General features: G+C 35.3%; 1 protein-coding gene across 1 annotated transcript in view; it reads right to left on the reverse strand.

Moving 5' to 3' along the window:
• Positions 1 to 16,405, reverse strand: part of LOC148655015 (copine-8) — a 169,682-nt gene that overhangs the window by 26,784 nt on the left and 126,493 nt on the right. Inside the window, exons 12-13 of the mRNA XM_088645067.1 lie at positions 14,142 to 14,195; positions 12,527 to 12,588 (exon numbers count right to left, since the gene is read on the reverse strand). Coding sequence (XP_088501193.1) covers positions 12,527 to 12,588; positions 14,142 to 14,195 — 116 coding nt within the window. The remainder of the gene's footprint in view (positions 1 to 12,526; positions 12,589 to 14,141; positions 14,196 to 16,405) is intronic.

The following is a 16,405-nucleotide window of genomic DNA, read 5'->3' on the forward strand; positions in this document are numbered from 1 at the left end:
ACTAAGCGGAACACTGGATTGCATGGGGAAAGTTGTGAATACAGCAATAGCTTAATACTGGAATAATATCAACAATACATAAAGATTTTATGCGCCTTTTGCTGTGAAATTCATTGTTAAATTCAACTAAAATTGCATTTCAACCACTATACTCATGTCCTATCAGTATAACAGCTAATAATTCACATATAGCTGGCCAAAAAAACTGTGAAATTCATTGTTAAATTCAACTAAAATTGCATTTCAACCACTATACTCATGTCCTATCAGTATAACAGCTAATAATTCACATATAGCTTATAGTACCCAATAGTTTTGGGATATAAGGAGAATGATAGCATGGGTAGCATGGCTGCATCACATGGCTGGGGCTCTGGATTAAATTCCTGGGGTGGTATCTGTGTGGTGTTTGTTTATTCTCCTTGTTTTTGCATTTTTTTTTTGTGGGTGCTCTGGTTTCCTACCACAATTCAAAGACCCAGGTACGTTAATTGTCTTCTGGGAAAATTAGCTCTGGTATGTGTGCATTTTTGTCTGTTTTGTGCAATGCGATGGACTAGTGTCCTGTCCAGGGTGCCTTCTGTTTTGTGACTTTTGCTTGGCAGTATGGGCTTCGCCTTCCCAGCAATCTTGAATTGGACAAAGCAGAGCAGCAATGTCCAAGCAATGAGTGGTATTGAAGGTTCATGCTTATACACAAAGGATCATACTGTCTACTACACCCAACAGTGAAGATATTGCTTAGATAATGAATGTATCTGTAATCAGATCTCCCCTTTCTCAACCCTTGGCAATTTGCAGTACAGATTGGAAAATACCTGGAATTGATACATGGATGCCACCCATAATTATCTTGCTAAATACAGTACTGGTAACTGCTTGAATACAAGTGAAAAGAGTCATTCCTTTTCTCATTTCCCTGCAGGATAGTGTTAATGTACATTACAGTATTACTAATCCATGCAAGTAGAATTTCAGATTTATACGCTTTTATACAAAAAAAAAAACACAACAATTCATAATTTTAAAGCTTTCTAAGGTATAGCAAACAGAATAACATAATAAACTTTACTGTATATATAATGCATCTTAAAGCATTCATCTCAAGGCACTATTGAATATGTAAAAAGCACATACTGCAATGAAAAATTTACATTATAAGTCACAAAACCAAAGCAGATTCAGAAGATAAAACAGTCACAAAAATGTTTTAGGCTAGACTTAAAAGCACAGAATGTGGCCGTGTCACAAATTTCATTTGGGGTGATGTTCCAAACCTCTAGTGAACATCAACAACAAGCCCTGTCACCCACTGATTGTAGCTGAACAGTGGGAACACATGGAAAATTAGAATAACGAGGTGATTAACAAGAAAGTGAAGGGCAGTAACGGGTAACTAATTGGCTTGATACTGGGGAGACAAGTTCTGTATAGCCTTAAATGTATGCTTGTAGGCTTCTAAGACAAGATCAGTCCAATCAACTAAACATGACCTAGTCCAGTTTCTAGCTGCTCAATTCTGAACATACTGTAACTTAAGAATACTTTTAGAGACTGTTATTGAAAACTGGATCCTTTCACTAGGATTCATGCAGTGATTACAATACAGTAACCAACCAAGTCAGATTAAAAACAAACAATATTTATTCTGTTATTGAGACAGCATTATAAGCAGACTGGCAACATTTCTCAGATGAAAAAAATTCATTTCATTTAATTTCAATTTCATTTTGGATGAAACTAAAGAATGGTAACAACAATTGACAAGATTACAGCATTGGTTTTACATAATGGATGAGAGAAACAATAATAATTAGTTACATGATGTCTGTTGTTAAAATAGCTTTACAATCAATTTAGAGATTAAGTGATTGTGAGGTGGCTTTGTGAGAAACCCACCTGTTAATTAGAAAAACCTGTGGAATGAGGCTCAGCAAGTATGAATGAGCAATTAGCACTTGGAGAGAGTGAAATATTTGTAAGGGAAAGGAGATATCAGGGGATATCCGGTGTCTTTGTAGAATTAGACACTCCTCTGGGATAATTAAGAGGCTTATAAGGATAACTAAGGGACAAGGATTCAGGCTGTGTCTAAACTCCAGCCTGAGTTGCCAATTAGCATGGTATGGGTTGCCTTATAATGTCTGTATGGTTCAGTGATCTAGGGATGTCTGAGTATTGCTTAGGCTGTATTGAGTGACATCACTAGTTCTTGACAGCTTTTCGTGGTGACAGTCTCGTAGTCATGATGTTTAGCCAAGGCACGAGTATTGCTAGTTGGTTCTGGACAGTTGGACTGTGTGGTTGTTTGTGTGCCAGGCTCACTGGGGTTGAAGTGTGCTGCTCAGGAACAGGCTGGGCCACAAGAACCAGGGCTGACTGGAAGTGTTAGTAAAGGGAGAAGTGGGGCATTACTTGGCAAGGTACCTTTATAACTTCTCCTTACAGTAAAGAGGGGGTCTAGATAGTACAGGATGAGTCCCAAGTGTTCCCTGGGGCTTACCTTCGGCACACAGACAGGCAGTCTCTGAGAGTGTGTGTGAAGAACATCAGATCAGTTGCTGCTGTGTCAGGGTTGCAAGCCCTGGGAAGTGTGGTTTTCCAGGCCAAACAGAATCAGCTGGGACAAGTTAATGATCAGAACACTTCACTCACAACTGGTAACATTGCAGTTGGGCAACAGAGTTAAACAGATTTCATGTTCTAGTGGCAGGTGATTAATGTACTGTAGAAGGAAGACTAGATGAAAATATCTAGTTAGCTTGTGCATTGACTAGTGAATAATGAAGACTTCACTTGTTCAGTTAAATTCTAATGGTGAAATGAGCTGAAGGATATAAAGATAGCTTGCTTAGTACTTTGGCTTTAACTCACCTGGCTGAGGAAATGACAGTGCTGGGCCGAGATCAGCTCTGTCACATGTCCCCCCCCCCCCGTCACCCCTGCCAAAAGAGTCCCCAAAACACAGACGCAGACTTTGAACACTGAGGTAAGAGCACGTTGGTTAGACTGCAAGTTGGAACACGCATGTAATGAATGAAGAAAACACTTTGATGTTGGCTTGCACTTAAACTAGTAGATGAAGATGTGCAGTGCATGAAAAGCATGTATGCCCGGGTGACAAAATGGGAGTGGCTAGCAGCAGCAGCAAGTCCAACAGTGAAACACTCATGGCAACCGGCAGAGTATTTGGTTGTGGAACCAGGAAAAGAGTTACCGGTTAGCAGCACTAGCAGCACTCGCAAGTTTGAGACTGGAATACTATGGAGGGAGGTGGAAAACACTTCTGTGGCCCAGAAGAGTAGCCTGATGTGGAAATTTGAGCAGCTGCTGCTTGCTGAATTGAGCTAGATGATAAGAACCTATATCAAGTCGAACTTCCAAAAGAGAAGGAATATCAGCTATGTATCTGACTGGGATATTTGGGAGGGGTAAGAGTCGAAGGCCAACAACGACAAGTTGGAGGCCACTGAAAAAAGATGGGTTCACACCCCCTGTACAAAGTGGGAGTCTGTGACCGGGGGAAGAAGGACTGGGGAGAGACAAAACACATATAGGCTGGGGCCTTAGGTGCCGTAGGTAGGATACTCAATGAGACCAGAAACAGAGAGAGAAGGAGGAAGGAAAAGACAACTGAGCAGGCAAGATTAAGAAGGGGAAAAAAACTGCCACAAGGACAGCTGCTCCAGTTACTTGAAGTTTCTAGTAGGCTTGCTGACATCAGGAGTCTTGAAAGAAAAAACACACTGTGTGGTGGGTACAGAACCTCTTGTTTTGGGTGGAGCCTTGAGGCTGAAGAAGAGTGACTCTGGTCCTGAATGTACACAATGAAGGTAAGGTCTCAACAATGAAGTGAGGCATGTCCATCTGATATGAAGCAAGACTCACAGTGCTAGAAAGAATGATGTGTTTCGCCATTGAGTTTTAATGGGCAGGAAGCAGAAGTGTGAGATTAGAATTTGACCTCGACCTGAAGCCACAAAACATGACAAGTTATTGAGAAGATCTAGTGACTTGTGTGGGTAGAGACAAATAAAAAACTAATCAGGAGGAAGAAAATGGTGCAGTCTTCCCTGAGAGGGAAGATGTCATGAAAGATCCCAGAGGGGCTCTAAAAGAATAAAAACCAACCAATTAAAATGCAAAAAATTAAGGTGACACACAGGCATGACTGGAATTAGGGTATTGTGTGTGTGAGCAGTTATTCAGATGTAAAATTGATAAACCATGGAATACTGCACATCACCCACAGAAAGCTATAACAATGAACCATATGCTTTCTTATTAATAACTAAAGAAAGTGTTGAAGTCAAAATGTGATTAGTAATACTGAAAGAAATAAGTAAATAAAATATTAAGTATGAACATATAACACTTTGAATAATTGCATAATATTACTAAATGTAATGCAGCCTTAATGGAAGAAGGGAGGCATCATTTTCATCTGAGACCTGTGTTTTAACAGTCTGAAATTAGTATATTTATGTTTTAAATATCTGTAGTATAAAACATCCTATCTTAAACAATACAGGTGAAATAACGTTTCTGTCTATAAATAAGTGTAATGTATATTATTCAATTGATACTTTGTGGTATTATTTCCATGACTACACAATACTATATAATTCCATATGGCAGGGCATCATTTATCATTAGAAAAATAGCTTATAATTAAAATAAGTGTTATTGATACAGTACATCACTCCTAGCAGTGTAATTTTTAAAAATGTATTTTCATTTAACAAACAGACATGGAGAAAATATACAGCAAAAGTGAACCACAGATGCATTTTCAATTTAGCTTTATATACTTTGATGTCAGATCTTTTTGAGCACTTGAGAGTAATAAAGACAATCCAGAGAGTACAGTATGTGCATTTCAGATTAGGGGACAAGTATGAAATATGCATGCATTTAATAATTGTTCATCTCTAAAGTAACAAGCATTAACACTGAAAAACTGTCAATACAAATATTACTTAAAATAGAGATGCAATTGAGTCTTATCTGAGAATGTCTTTCTTAAATGGAGACAAAAATAAGTTTTTTGAATAAATTCTATAAATTACATTTTTTTATAAATTGTATTTTGAACTTAAACTACAAGATGTCAGTTTACCATTAGTAGACATGGGAAATGAGACTACTATATAGTAAGTATATTTTCAATAAGAGGCATTGAAACTTAATGTCTCAGTATAAATATGCTATATTAATTGAGTGGGTAAAAGTCTTCAAATGTATTCATGAATTAAATTGAAGATGGTCAAAACGCAAAATACCTCTTTTATTAAAAGCCTATTAAAACAATGTTTTCTTCAATACACTATTCACTACACTATTTCTCATTTTATTTTGGATCTTAATATTACCATGCACCATAACACCTGTCACCACAGAAAATACGTTGATAAACAACCTAACCACAGGAAACTTTTAAACCTCTTGCCTTTTACTGTTTGCACTAAAACATCTAAAGCCTTATAACACGTTTGGAGCAAAATTTTCAAGTGAAAACTGATACAATCTTCAATGCTGATTACAAAAAGAAAATATTTTGCAACAAAACTAAAACATAAATTGTATAATTACATATTGATATCCAAAATTATTCACACAGGACATTAATACAATCTTTTGAGATGTTTCCCCCATATGGCTCTTATAATTACTGCAATCTGGTAGGGATTCATAATGCGTATGTCATAAATATGCTCTAGTTCTCTCTGAATTTCACCAGAGACAGTTCTCAGTTCAGTGTGCAGATGGCACAGTTGGAGAGCATGACAGCCACAAAGGAATGCTTCTTTTCCACACTGCTCATCTTAACCAATTTAGATGCTTGGAGATATTCAGATTAAAAACACAACTTTCATTTATTGTCAACTAGGAGTCAAAGCCTAAGCAGTACCTTTAAAGGTTTGCTGAGGTATTTATAAAATGCACAGTAAACAAAGCTGGCCCTTTTTCAACTTGATATTTTACTGAAAGTGCGTAGCATGTTGCAACTGTTATTTTAGGTGTTTTATTGCATTTTTTCATACAGCAGTACGGTTACTGGAAGTGGCTACTAAAGTGTCTTAAGAATCTGGAGACAATAACATCTGGCAGGTCTCATAATTTCTTCAGTTCTTGGAAGCTTCAAAAGCAAGAAAGGAACTGAAATATTTGCTTAGTTGTGCTGGGTATGAAACACATTGATCAAAGGAGTCATCTGATTTACTTGGATAATTAAGTTCCTGGTAAATGGTTAGGAGTCATCCATAGTGGAGGAACAGAGGAACAAAACAGTCAGGGATAGAGACAGAGTTTCAGGGAAGACAGAAAAGGTGTAGAACAGGAGAGAAAAAGTGGAGAGAAGAAGGACAGGAAAGAAAAGAAAGCAGTTCTAGGTGAGAGGTTGTTGTCCAGATTATATGTAAAGAGCAGATTCTAGTTAGTTAGTATTTGAACCTTGGTAAGAATGCTTGCCATTCTGTTGTTTTTAGTATACTGATTTCTTGTATAAAGAACTCCCAGGTACAAAAAGTTCAGGTTTATATAGAAAGAAGGCACCACTTACCCAATCTCTCTTGTTGGCATGCGTGGGTGTTATCTAAGATTTGAACACCTTGTAGCAGTCTGGGATTTTCTGATTGGTCAAAATGTAGACCTCTGGGACACTTTGTACATAGTGTAACTTGTGTGTTGTGTGTTTATATTGTGTGTTTTATACTGTGTATATTGTCATTATTAATCCTTGTTTAACCCTGTGTGCCTTACTTATTACTCTTTTCCCTAAAGCTGTGCTGAAGAACAAATAATTCAAATGCCTCTATTATTTTCCAACTGCTCAGGTACACTTTTGGCAAAACCTTACAATTTAGGTATTACTATCTTACTTACGGACTAACCAGGTCGATGTTTTTCTGTTATTTCACTATTTTTATAACCCCCTATTTGTAACTATATCAAACTTCAAAACTGAAATTCTGAAACTTCAAAACTGAAATTACAGGGTACAACTTTTCACACTATTTAAAAAATATCCAACACAATAAGATTCTAAAAACTTACCAAAAAAGAGGTACTTACATTATATGGTTTTCACACAGCTCATATACATATTTATCATGCTAACAGTGCAAATAATCCTTGTAATTCCCATTTTATTTCAAACCAAGGATGAGAGATAGATCGCATGGCAAAGTGCATTCTTTAGAGCAGATGTGTTCATGCCTTATCAAGGTCTATGATTGGACAAAACATTGTACTGCAGTGTAATTTTGGAACCATGGTTTGCACAGGGTTTCAGCGTGAGGGTTACTAGCAACTGATCGGTGTAATTTCCCAGGATTGGATACATTAATATTTTCTTGTGAAGTACCTTTGTTAATAGCACAAATCTTACTAGTGTCTTGAGTTTGCATTTTGGGAGTGTGTTTTCAGGGAGTCTTTACATTGATTTCAGGGTTTATTATTGATCTAGGCATTCAATATTTTATATTTTATACTTTATTCAGACGAATTAGCACATAACTATTAATCAGAAGATGTAAAGGGGGAGGAAGGGATTTTTTTATCTCCACAAACTATATTCAAAGTAAGAGACTACAAAGGAATGCAGACAAGTGTGACAACATCCACAAAGATGTCTCACCTAGTGAGAAACAAAACAGAAATGTCCTGCAGAACAGAGATTTTAAATAGAAGCAGCAAGAATGTTATACTAATGAGCTATACTAGTGAGAAAGTAATTGATATGGTATGTATGTTCCTGGTGGACAATACTGAAAGGAAATGTGTGAAAGCATTTATCCATCCATTTTCTGTTTTTATCCAATAAAACCAATATCCAATGTGGGAGAATCAGACCCTATCCCAGCAAGCAATGAGCACAAGAATATATGAGTTTATAGTTTATCCAAAATCAAATTTGATTTATCTAGATATGGTATTAAAAAATATAATTACTTATATTTATTTTGAATAAGCTGTCATTTATTGTGTATGACGGTGTTTTTTATTTGACAGCAGATAATAAGGGTTGGGCGAAGTCTCAAGGCCCAAATTCTACTACATCTCTGGGGCAAACTACATTACTGTGTTAAGATGATGAGATAACACTACTCCATGTGTATCAACTGTTGGTGAATTAATCATGTGTGGTTTTTAAAGCTTTATCAAAAGATGTGCAAGGGCTGAGCATCATCACACAGCTCATACAAAACTCTGTATTGTAGCAATACCTTTTATCTCAGCACTATTATGAGAGCCATCAACTATATTCTTGAGGTGTGCCATACCTTAGACTTTGTAGGTGACGAGAAGCAGAGAGCCACATTATATAGATAAATAGAGTATATACAGAAGTTAGCATTGCCAATATTAACAAGATGTGACACACCCCACACTTACACAAGGACGTTCCATTGAGACATGCAGACAGGATAGACTTAACATATAAAAACTTATGATGACATGACTGGACCATGCAGAGGGCTTTATTACCCTTTCACAAAGAGAAAGCTCTGAAGCAGCAATAAAAACAGATCTACCAATTAACACCAAAAGACCCTTTATATAGCAAACATATTCAACACACCCCTGTGAGAGAATGCATTTTAAACCCTGTCACCGATGATCTAATAAAATGTCACAGTGTTATTTTCAAATGATGGCGTCCTCTAGTGGCAGGCTGTCTGTCATTTCAGTCTCCTCGAAGACTGGCTTTTCACACATGGATAAGTTAATTTTCTTTATATTTCGTATGTTAATGTTAAAGCTTTATATTCAGAAATTAATTTTATAATGTTAATTTACCTTGTTAAATCATATTAAAAAACTCTTTATGACAAAGAATATGGTACAGAGGTACAGCAACATGTTCACCAGTAAAATATATTTTTTCAAGAACTTTTAATTTCTACAATAACAATAATTGAAAAATAGTCATATTTTACTTATAATTTTGATGTGCCAAATAGTCAGAGCCCATGAAAATATCCACAAGGTTAACAATTAACTGATTAATTAAGGAGACACTGTATTTTCAAGGCCTTATATAAATTCACTTGTGGATCAAGCTGAGTGATAAGGCTTATTCACTTAAATTCAGTTATACAATCTTTACAGTGAATTTACCTTTATGAACATGCCTCAAAACTAGCAATCTAATGCACCTTTTAAAGCAGTTTCTGCCAAAACCGAAATCAATAGAGATAGAAGGCTACCTTTGAAAAGTGCACAAAATCATTAAATTCCATTTACACTTACAGGAGATTAACTTTAACCCTTTATTTGTCAAGTCATACATGTAGACACCCAAAACGAAGTAGCTAAGGAATGATTAAAGGTGTGAAAATAATGCATTATCTATGAAAAGCATAAGGATTTTAAAATAAGTCTCTCAACAGCCTGCCAAAGCCAAGGTTTAATCATACTGCTTCTACTATACTGCTGAACAGTTGGAAATATTCAATATGTTTTCATACCATTTGCCTATCCAAGATACTTTTGCTCAGTTTGTTTAAAAAAAACCCAACAACATTCAGTCAAAAAGGGTAGGACAGTGAGCACCAAGGAAGGCTTCAGTGCCCTTAGATGCTGAGGGTTTAAAACACTAACCTCTTGTTTAGTATTTCAAACATACTCCCACATTTTAAATGGAAGCTTGGAGCAAGATACTCACTCATGTTGTTGAAACTGAAATACTGAATTTCTTCAAGAATACCTGGATGAGATCCTTGGACAAATTAGCTAATGACTACCAATCAGGCTAGATGGGCCAAAAATAATTCATTATACATATACTGTATAAGTCCACTCAAAGCACTTTACAGGTGATGGGGATTCCCTTCCACGACCAACAGGTAGCAACCACCCAGTCAAAGTGTTCCAGTATGCTCACCACACATCAGGGATTATAAGGAGGCCATGACTGGTAAAGGCCAGGTGAATATTTTGTATGGACACCGGGGTAACACACAAGGAGAAAATAGCTTCCTCTAATTTGTAAGTAACTTTTTACATGTTCTTATGTTTTTGCTAGGTGGCTTGGGTAATACCTCAGTAAAAATTACATTTCAATGGTTAACATACATTCCAAACATACAATAGTAACAACACTGATTCAATGGAATATTTATCCTGTTTCTCACAAATAATATTTCACTGTTTAATGTCAATTAATTACTAACTTAAGTGTGCAGGTTTTTGCATGTTCCTACCAACCACTAATTGATTATGTAAAAATCAAATGAAGCAAACCTTTAAAACATTGGCTTCAGTGAAGGATTTAAATGACAAGCAAATTCACAGCAGAACATAGAAACCTCACAGAAACATAAAAATCAAACCTCAAAACAACAAATACTGTATATTTAAACACATACCAGGTAGACAACTTATCATTTAGACAAGTGCAGAGAGTTACATGCAGGTAGCAAAATATAAGCTACAAATATAAGATGGACAACACTGAGTTGAGTTTGTAGAATCTACCCAAGAAGAAGATTTAGGTATTCTTGACATATAATTGACATAGGTTAAGCAACACAAAAGCAAGCTGAATGGTAGAATATACTGTTAAAAGTGTAGAATTTAAATCATTAAGTCTAAAATTAAAATTGTACAATGTACTACTCATAAGACTTTAGAATATGAAGCACAAATTTGGCCACCGTAGTACAAGATTTTACTGCTCTAAAAGTAAAGAGCAGTCAGGTAAGTTTCTCATCTCAAAGTAAGATCCTATTCAGATTGGTCCAAATAATTCAATTTTATTAGCCCTATAAAAGAAGACTGTGTGAGCCCTCAGTTCAAGCATTCAGAATTTCACTGACATACACATTTTACACACCATAATTGAACACTATAAAATTCTTCACAAATCTATAATAAAAAACATTTCTTTCCTGTAAAGACTCAAAGTATATGGATGTTTCTGTTGTTTGTGCTTCTGACCAATAATTTTGCTGTCCATGATTATAATCTTAGAGGGCAAAGAGAGCACATGCTCTATCAGACTCATGCCACATATTGTATTTTGCTCTTCAGATAACCCAATAACAGTAGATCAGTTAGCCTGATGCAACAAAGTAACAAAATCTTTTGTGTAAATTTGTCCATGGTGAAACTGACAGGTTATCCATTAGCAAATCTGTAAACATTTATGGCAAATCTACTAAAGGTTAAAAATAAAATATATTTTAAATTATTTGAATAGAACATTAACTGCCAAATAATGCAGATGTTGCTATACACGCCATTACTACATTATGAAAATATTACATGTACACTGAATACAATATATAGGATAAATATAAGCAACTTATCTATCATAAGTACAGACCCTCAACAATGCTTCCAATTTCATACTATTCCTCATCCACAGCCAGGAATATGGCTAATATAACTACAAAATAAATCTTGTTTATATAGCCCCCAAAGAGCACTGCCAGAGGCACAGTTTTCACTAGTTGTCTGATGTTCGCTTAAACTACTGAAATTATTTACTAAAGCTTTCACCCTGACTAGGAGTTAAAATTCTCAGGACTATACAAAGCAACATATTGACTGGGGATGGATTCCATTTGCACCATGTCAGCTAAATGTTACCTTGGTGCAAATGGTATTTGGCACTTACTGTAAGTACACAAGATTTTATTATAGTTTATGGTTTGAAAGCAGTGAATATCTGTGAGAAAATCTTTACCTCAGTTTAAAAAAAAACAACACAGAACAAAGCATATTCAAAGTACACATTATAGCATGGGAATGCTAAATTAAGTTTAAACATATGATTTATCCATTATGTGTTCATTTTACTTTTCATATAAAACAAACCTTCCCCAGGGAAAATTTCACTGGATTTTAAGCAGCTTCCTTTGGGATATTGTTGCATTCCTACTGCTTGGATGCAGTCAGAAATGGATTACATGGCTTAACTATAAAGTATATTTTATGAGACTGGCAAGGAAAAAAAGGCAGAGGCAGAGAAGGCAAGACCTCCTGACTGAGAAACTGATTTGATAAAATGCTTATCAGCAATTACAAAAACTGCAACAGCATTTTGTATTTTTGAGAAGTTCCTTGCTAGAGTACTGAAGCATTTCTAAGTCCGCACTCCCCAGAATTACTTCACCATGTAAGAAGTAAATTGCATCTTTACAGGAGACCTGGTGCTACAGTTTTCCCCCTTTTAATGAAAGACATTCAAGATGCTGACAAGTAATCTGCCACACATGACAGGACACAGAAAGGGGCTTTTCTGTTAAATTAATAACAGTCCACCAAGATAAAAATGGTCATGGTTTTAAAGTGTCTTAGATTCACATCCTGAATTGTCAGGCAAGTATTCAACCAAAGATCCACATACAATTCAACCTAACAAAATTCTAATCAGATGCAGTAAAATCTCTTGACTGGTTATGGGGGTAAGGTGGCCCCAGATATACCATATATCATGGAAAAAAAGTATTATTCAGTAAGGGTCTATTAGTTTGACATCAAAAATGTGGATGAAATGTGTAACTGTATTACTTACCCGCCCTTAATATAGTCCAGAAAGGTAACTTCAATATCCACAGCAAAAGACAGCAAGGTTACCTGTTAAGAATGTTAAAATGTATTATAAATATTATCAACTACAAAAAATGCACAATTTCAGCTACAGTATTCCACATGGAATTTGTATTACAAATTTAATGTATTTATTTAACCAGCTGACAACAAACTCTCATGGAGCACCATGAGTAAAGTACTGTACCTTATTTAAGGGTACAACTCCAGAGTCTCACCCAAAATGTGAGCCCATATCTCTCCAGTTTAGGAACCCTAAAATCTACGCCATGCTACTGTCTTGAACTTGTCACTTCAAATGGCAATTTGTTCAGTGTTTCTACTGGTGTAGTGTGTGTTTCTTTGTTAGCACTATGTAACCAGTTTAAATACAAAAACAGCATACCACTAAGTTAAGCTGAAGGGTGACAAGAAACAAGTAGTGTGCCATTTATCAAAAACATATTTTTATCTTTACCATTAGAATACATTTGTGCAACTTAAAATGTATAGAACCTTCTAAAAAGTACTAATGTTGTCAAATGAAAAATACAAGCATTTTCCATTTAGCACTGTTTAGAAGAACGCAGTACAACTTCACTCACTCATGGTTTTGCACTGCAAACCAAAAAAAAACATGCAATTAACAAAAACCAAAACAACAACAGCATGGAATATCACCCAGTACCTCAATTTTCAGCTAAAACTGTGCCATCAGAAGAAAAAGAAAATGGAATGTGAATGTTTGCAAAGTTTGATTTCCCAAAACTGTGTTCTAATTGTGGACTTTTCTGTTGTCAACCTTTCTTATCTATTTTCACAGAACTCATGCACAGAACTCATGCTTTTTCAATATATCTGATACAAACACTTTAAATGATTAAATATTTCCATTTTACAATTATCTGATTAACATTATTTCAAAGAAAACACAAGCTCAGATAAAAATAACCAAAACAATATTTTACTTGAGAAGACAATAAGGCACCGTAGCTATTTAAGAATTTTATAATCAGCAGGATATCATGAATCAATTTACATATTGCATGTACAATTTTATATACAGTATATATAAATGTACAAAAATATTAAACAAAATGATGTTCTATTTGGTGGAATTCCAAAATGCACCAAACTCATCACAGCTTCAAACTCAACTCAAGGTATTCCTGAAGAATAGCATGGGTTACTTCATGGGCTGGGCTAGACAGCAAATATTTCAGAACCTGGTGGAACAAATATCATGTCCTGATCCTACTGTAGTCTTCTTCCAACTGACCAAGAAAAGGACTCCTAATATTGTGACTTGTAGAAGAGGTGTGTGTTAATCTTCAAATATTTATATGTGTATGTATCAAAGTAGGGTTTTTGTCCAAATTAAGTGCTTAAATAACTTATTAGTTTTATCTCTGGATACATTAAAATGCCTTTGTATATCAATTTTGAGTTTTGAACAAGATGCCATAATTCTGTCCTATAGAACACTGAATTTAAATGTCTAAATTTAGCATTTTTTTACGTTAATAAACACAGGCTGTATGTTGTATTTTGTATAATACAGACATTTATTAAAAACAAATACCATGAAAATCTATTCTTACCGTTCCAGAATTGAGGTATTTTTTCTTCTTTCCTTTCTTCTTAGGATTTAGCACCTGCAAAAATAGCAATAACCAAAATACGTTAAACTGTACATATAATTGCCTGGGTAGTGTTTTGTAAAAGCATTACACAATATACAACATTTCCTATTACTAACATAATATTCCACATTTGCTTTTTCAAGTAAACAATATTTTTTAGTGTATTAATTCATTTGATTGATCAAACTGGCACACTGTTAGGCATTAACAAATAATAAAGGGTGTGAGGTCAGCCATGACATGAAAATCTCAACTGTCGTCTGTAAAATGCAAGAGAGAAAAACGCATTGATGAATGTTAGCTTCTTGTGTAGCAATTTCTAGGATCATAATATTCAGGAATCATTTTCCCATGTTATTGATCAGAAGTAGTTGGTTGAGGAATACTCTCTCCTTTAAGAACAATCCAAAGATCATCTCTTGTCTATGGATGGGTCATGTGAACAGATAATGCACAATTGAGCATTTCTCGGACATGGCTAATTTTTTACTTCCAAACAATTTCCAAGTCAGCCCATTACTAGTGCTTTTTTCCTGTGGTGTTGTGTTATCCCAAAATTTATCTCTGACTCTTTTCCTTCTAAGCTTTAACTAAAAGTAAAGCAAACCGACCTTTTCCTTAAAACTAAAAACCAAAAAAGAAAAACTAACCTGCTTGTCCCTTGTAACATAAAGGACAAATTCTAACCTTGGTCAAACCATACACCTGATTCTTAGTCTCCATGAATAATTTTATAGAGAAGCCTGATTAAACACCACAGCAGATCTTATACTTGTGGTCTAGTGAGAATGCCTGCATTTATTTTCTTACTAGATAATCTCTGAGCAGCACATCCACAGCTCAAACTGATAAAGACAGGTAAGAAAAAAAGCCCCAGTAAAATTCTCAGAATAAAGGATGTGATATATAGTCAAGAAACCTTTGGTGCACACACAAGGGAGAAACATATTTTTGGTTGAACTTTGCTAGACCTAGGTGACTGACAGAAAATTTGAAATTATTCTAATAAATCTGAATTACTACTAAACATTTAACCAGATCCACATTGTTTATATAGGTCTAGTTTGAATGGTTCTCTAACCCTAACCCTAGTCCTCCAGATTTGAATGTGAGGATATGCTTACTGCTTATGGTTAAGACTTTATCAATGAGTGTGTTTGATCAAAAACACAGAATAAAAAAATAATTAAGTGTAATTTAGATTACCTGAAAGGTTGAATGAAGACATCTGATGATTTGCCACTCGTGTCCCAAAATCAAAATAATGACCAAAACATTAATGAGAATACTGTTAAAACTGGATGGACCTAGGGTTAGGGTTAAAAGTCCTGTAAGACTTTGGATTAAAACAATTTTGCAGTTTAATTTCAAAAGGCTAAATGAAATTAGTTTGAATTGCAGAATGCAAACAAATGAAAAGGTTTTGGAAGTGTTTTGTTGAAGTGCATAGTCTAATGCCACATGTCACAATCATTAAATCTGTTAAAAAATAAAAAATGTTAAAGGAACTCAAATCAGAGCCAATCAGACACAGGCAGCATGATTTTACTTGGTGATAGAAAACCAAGGTAGCAGGCCAAAACTGGAAGAACATACACATGCTAAGCCTGTGCCCAACCCCAAAGTATTGTAGTTGTGAGACAGTAGCAACAATTGCCCTATCACTGTGCCAACCCTATTACTATATATACATTGTACATACAGTATGACATAAATGAAGTACATTTGGACAGTAAGGCAAACCTTATACAGTAGTTCACTTAATTCTGGCCTTCTAAATCAATGTCATTTAAAAAATGACATTCATTTCACATTCATTTAAAAAGTGGCACATTCAGTGCACACTACTTTATGGTACCAACTGTCCTAGTTTTCCAGGAAAAATCTTGTTGTTAGATGGACTGTCCCAGTGTTGCATCAAATTCTGTAAAACCAGATTTTTTCCAGTATTCGCCCACATACTGCACCCTTTTTACCTCCCAGGTCCCTCTGCAACTAACCTTTGCTAACTTTTCTTACAGTACATGTCAAAGTTTTGGTGCCTTATGAGTTGCAACCGTATTTTATTTTAACCAACATTAAACTGAATAATTGTATAAGAATGTTACTTCTTGGGTTCTCCGTTTCAGTTCTCAGGCTTGGGTTCTTTGTTTTTGGACATGCAATTAAACCATAAAGCCATCAGATGCAAATCCTTGTTCAAGAATATTAAGAGAAAAAGT

Source organism: Lepisosteus platostomus, chromosome 9, assembly GCF_059453375.1.
Source record: "Lepisosteus platostomus isolate fLepPlt1 chromosome 9, fLepPlt1.hap1, whole genome shotgun sequence".
NCBI classification, from domain to species: domain Eukaryota; kingdom Metazoa; phylum Chordata; class Actinopteri; order Semionotiformes; family Lepisosteidae; genus Lepisosteus; species Lepisosteus platostomus.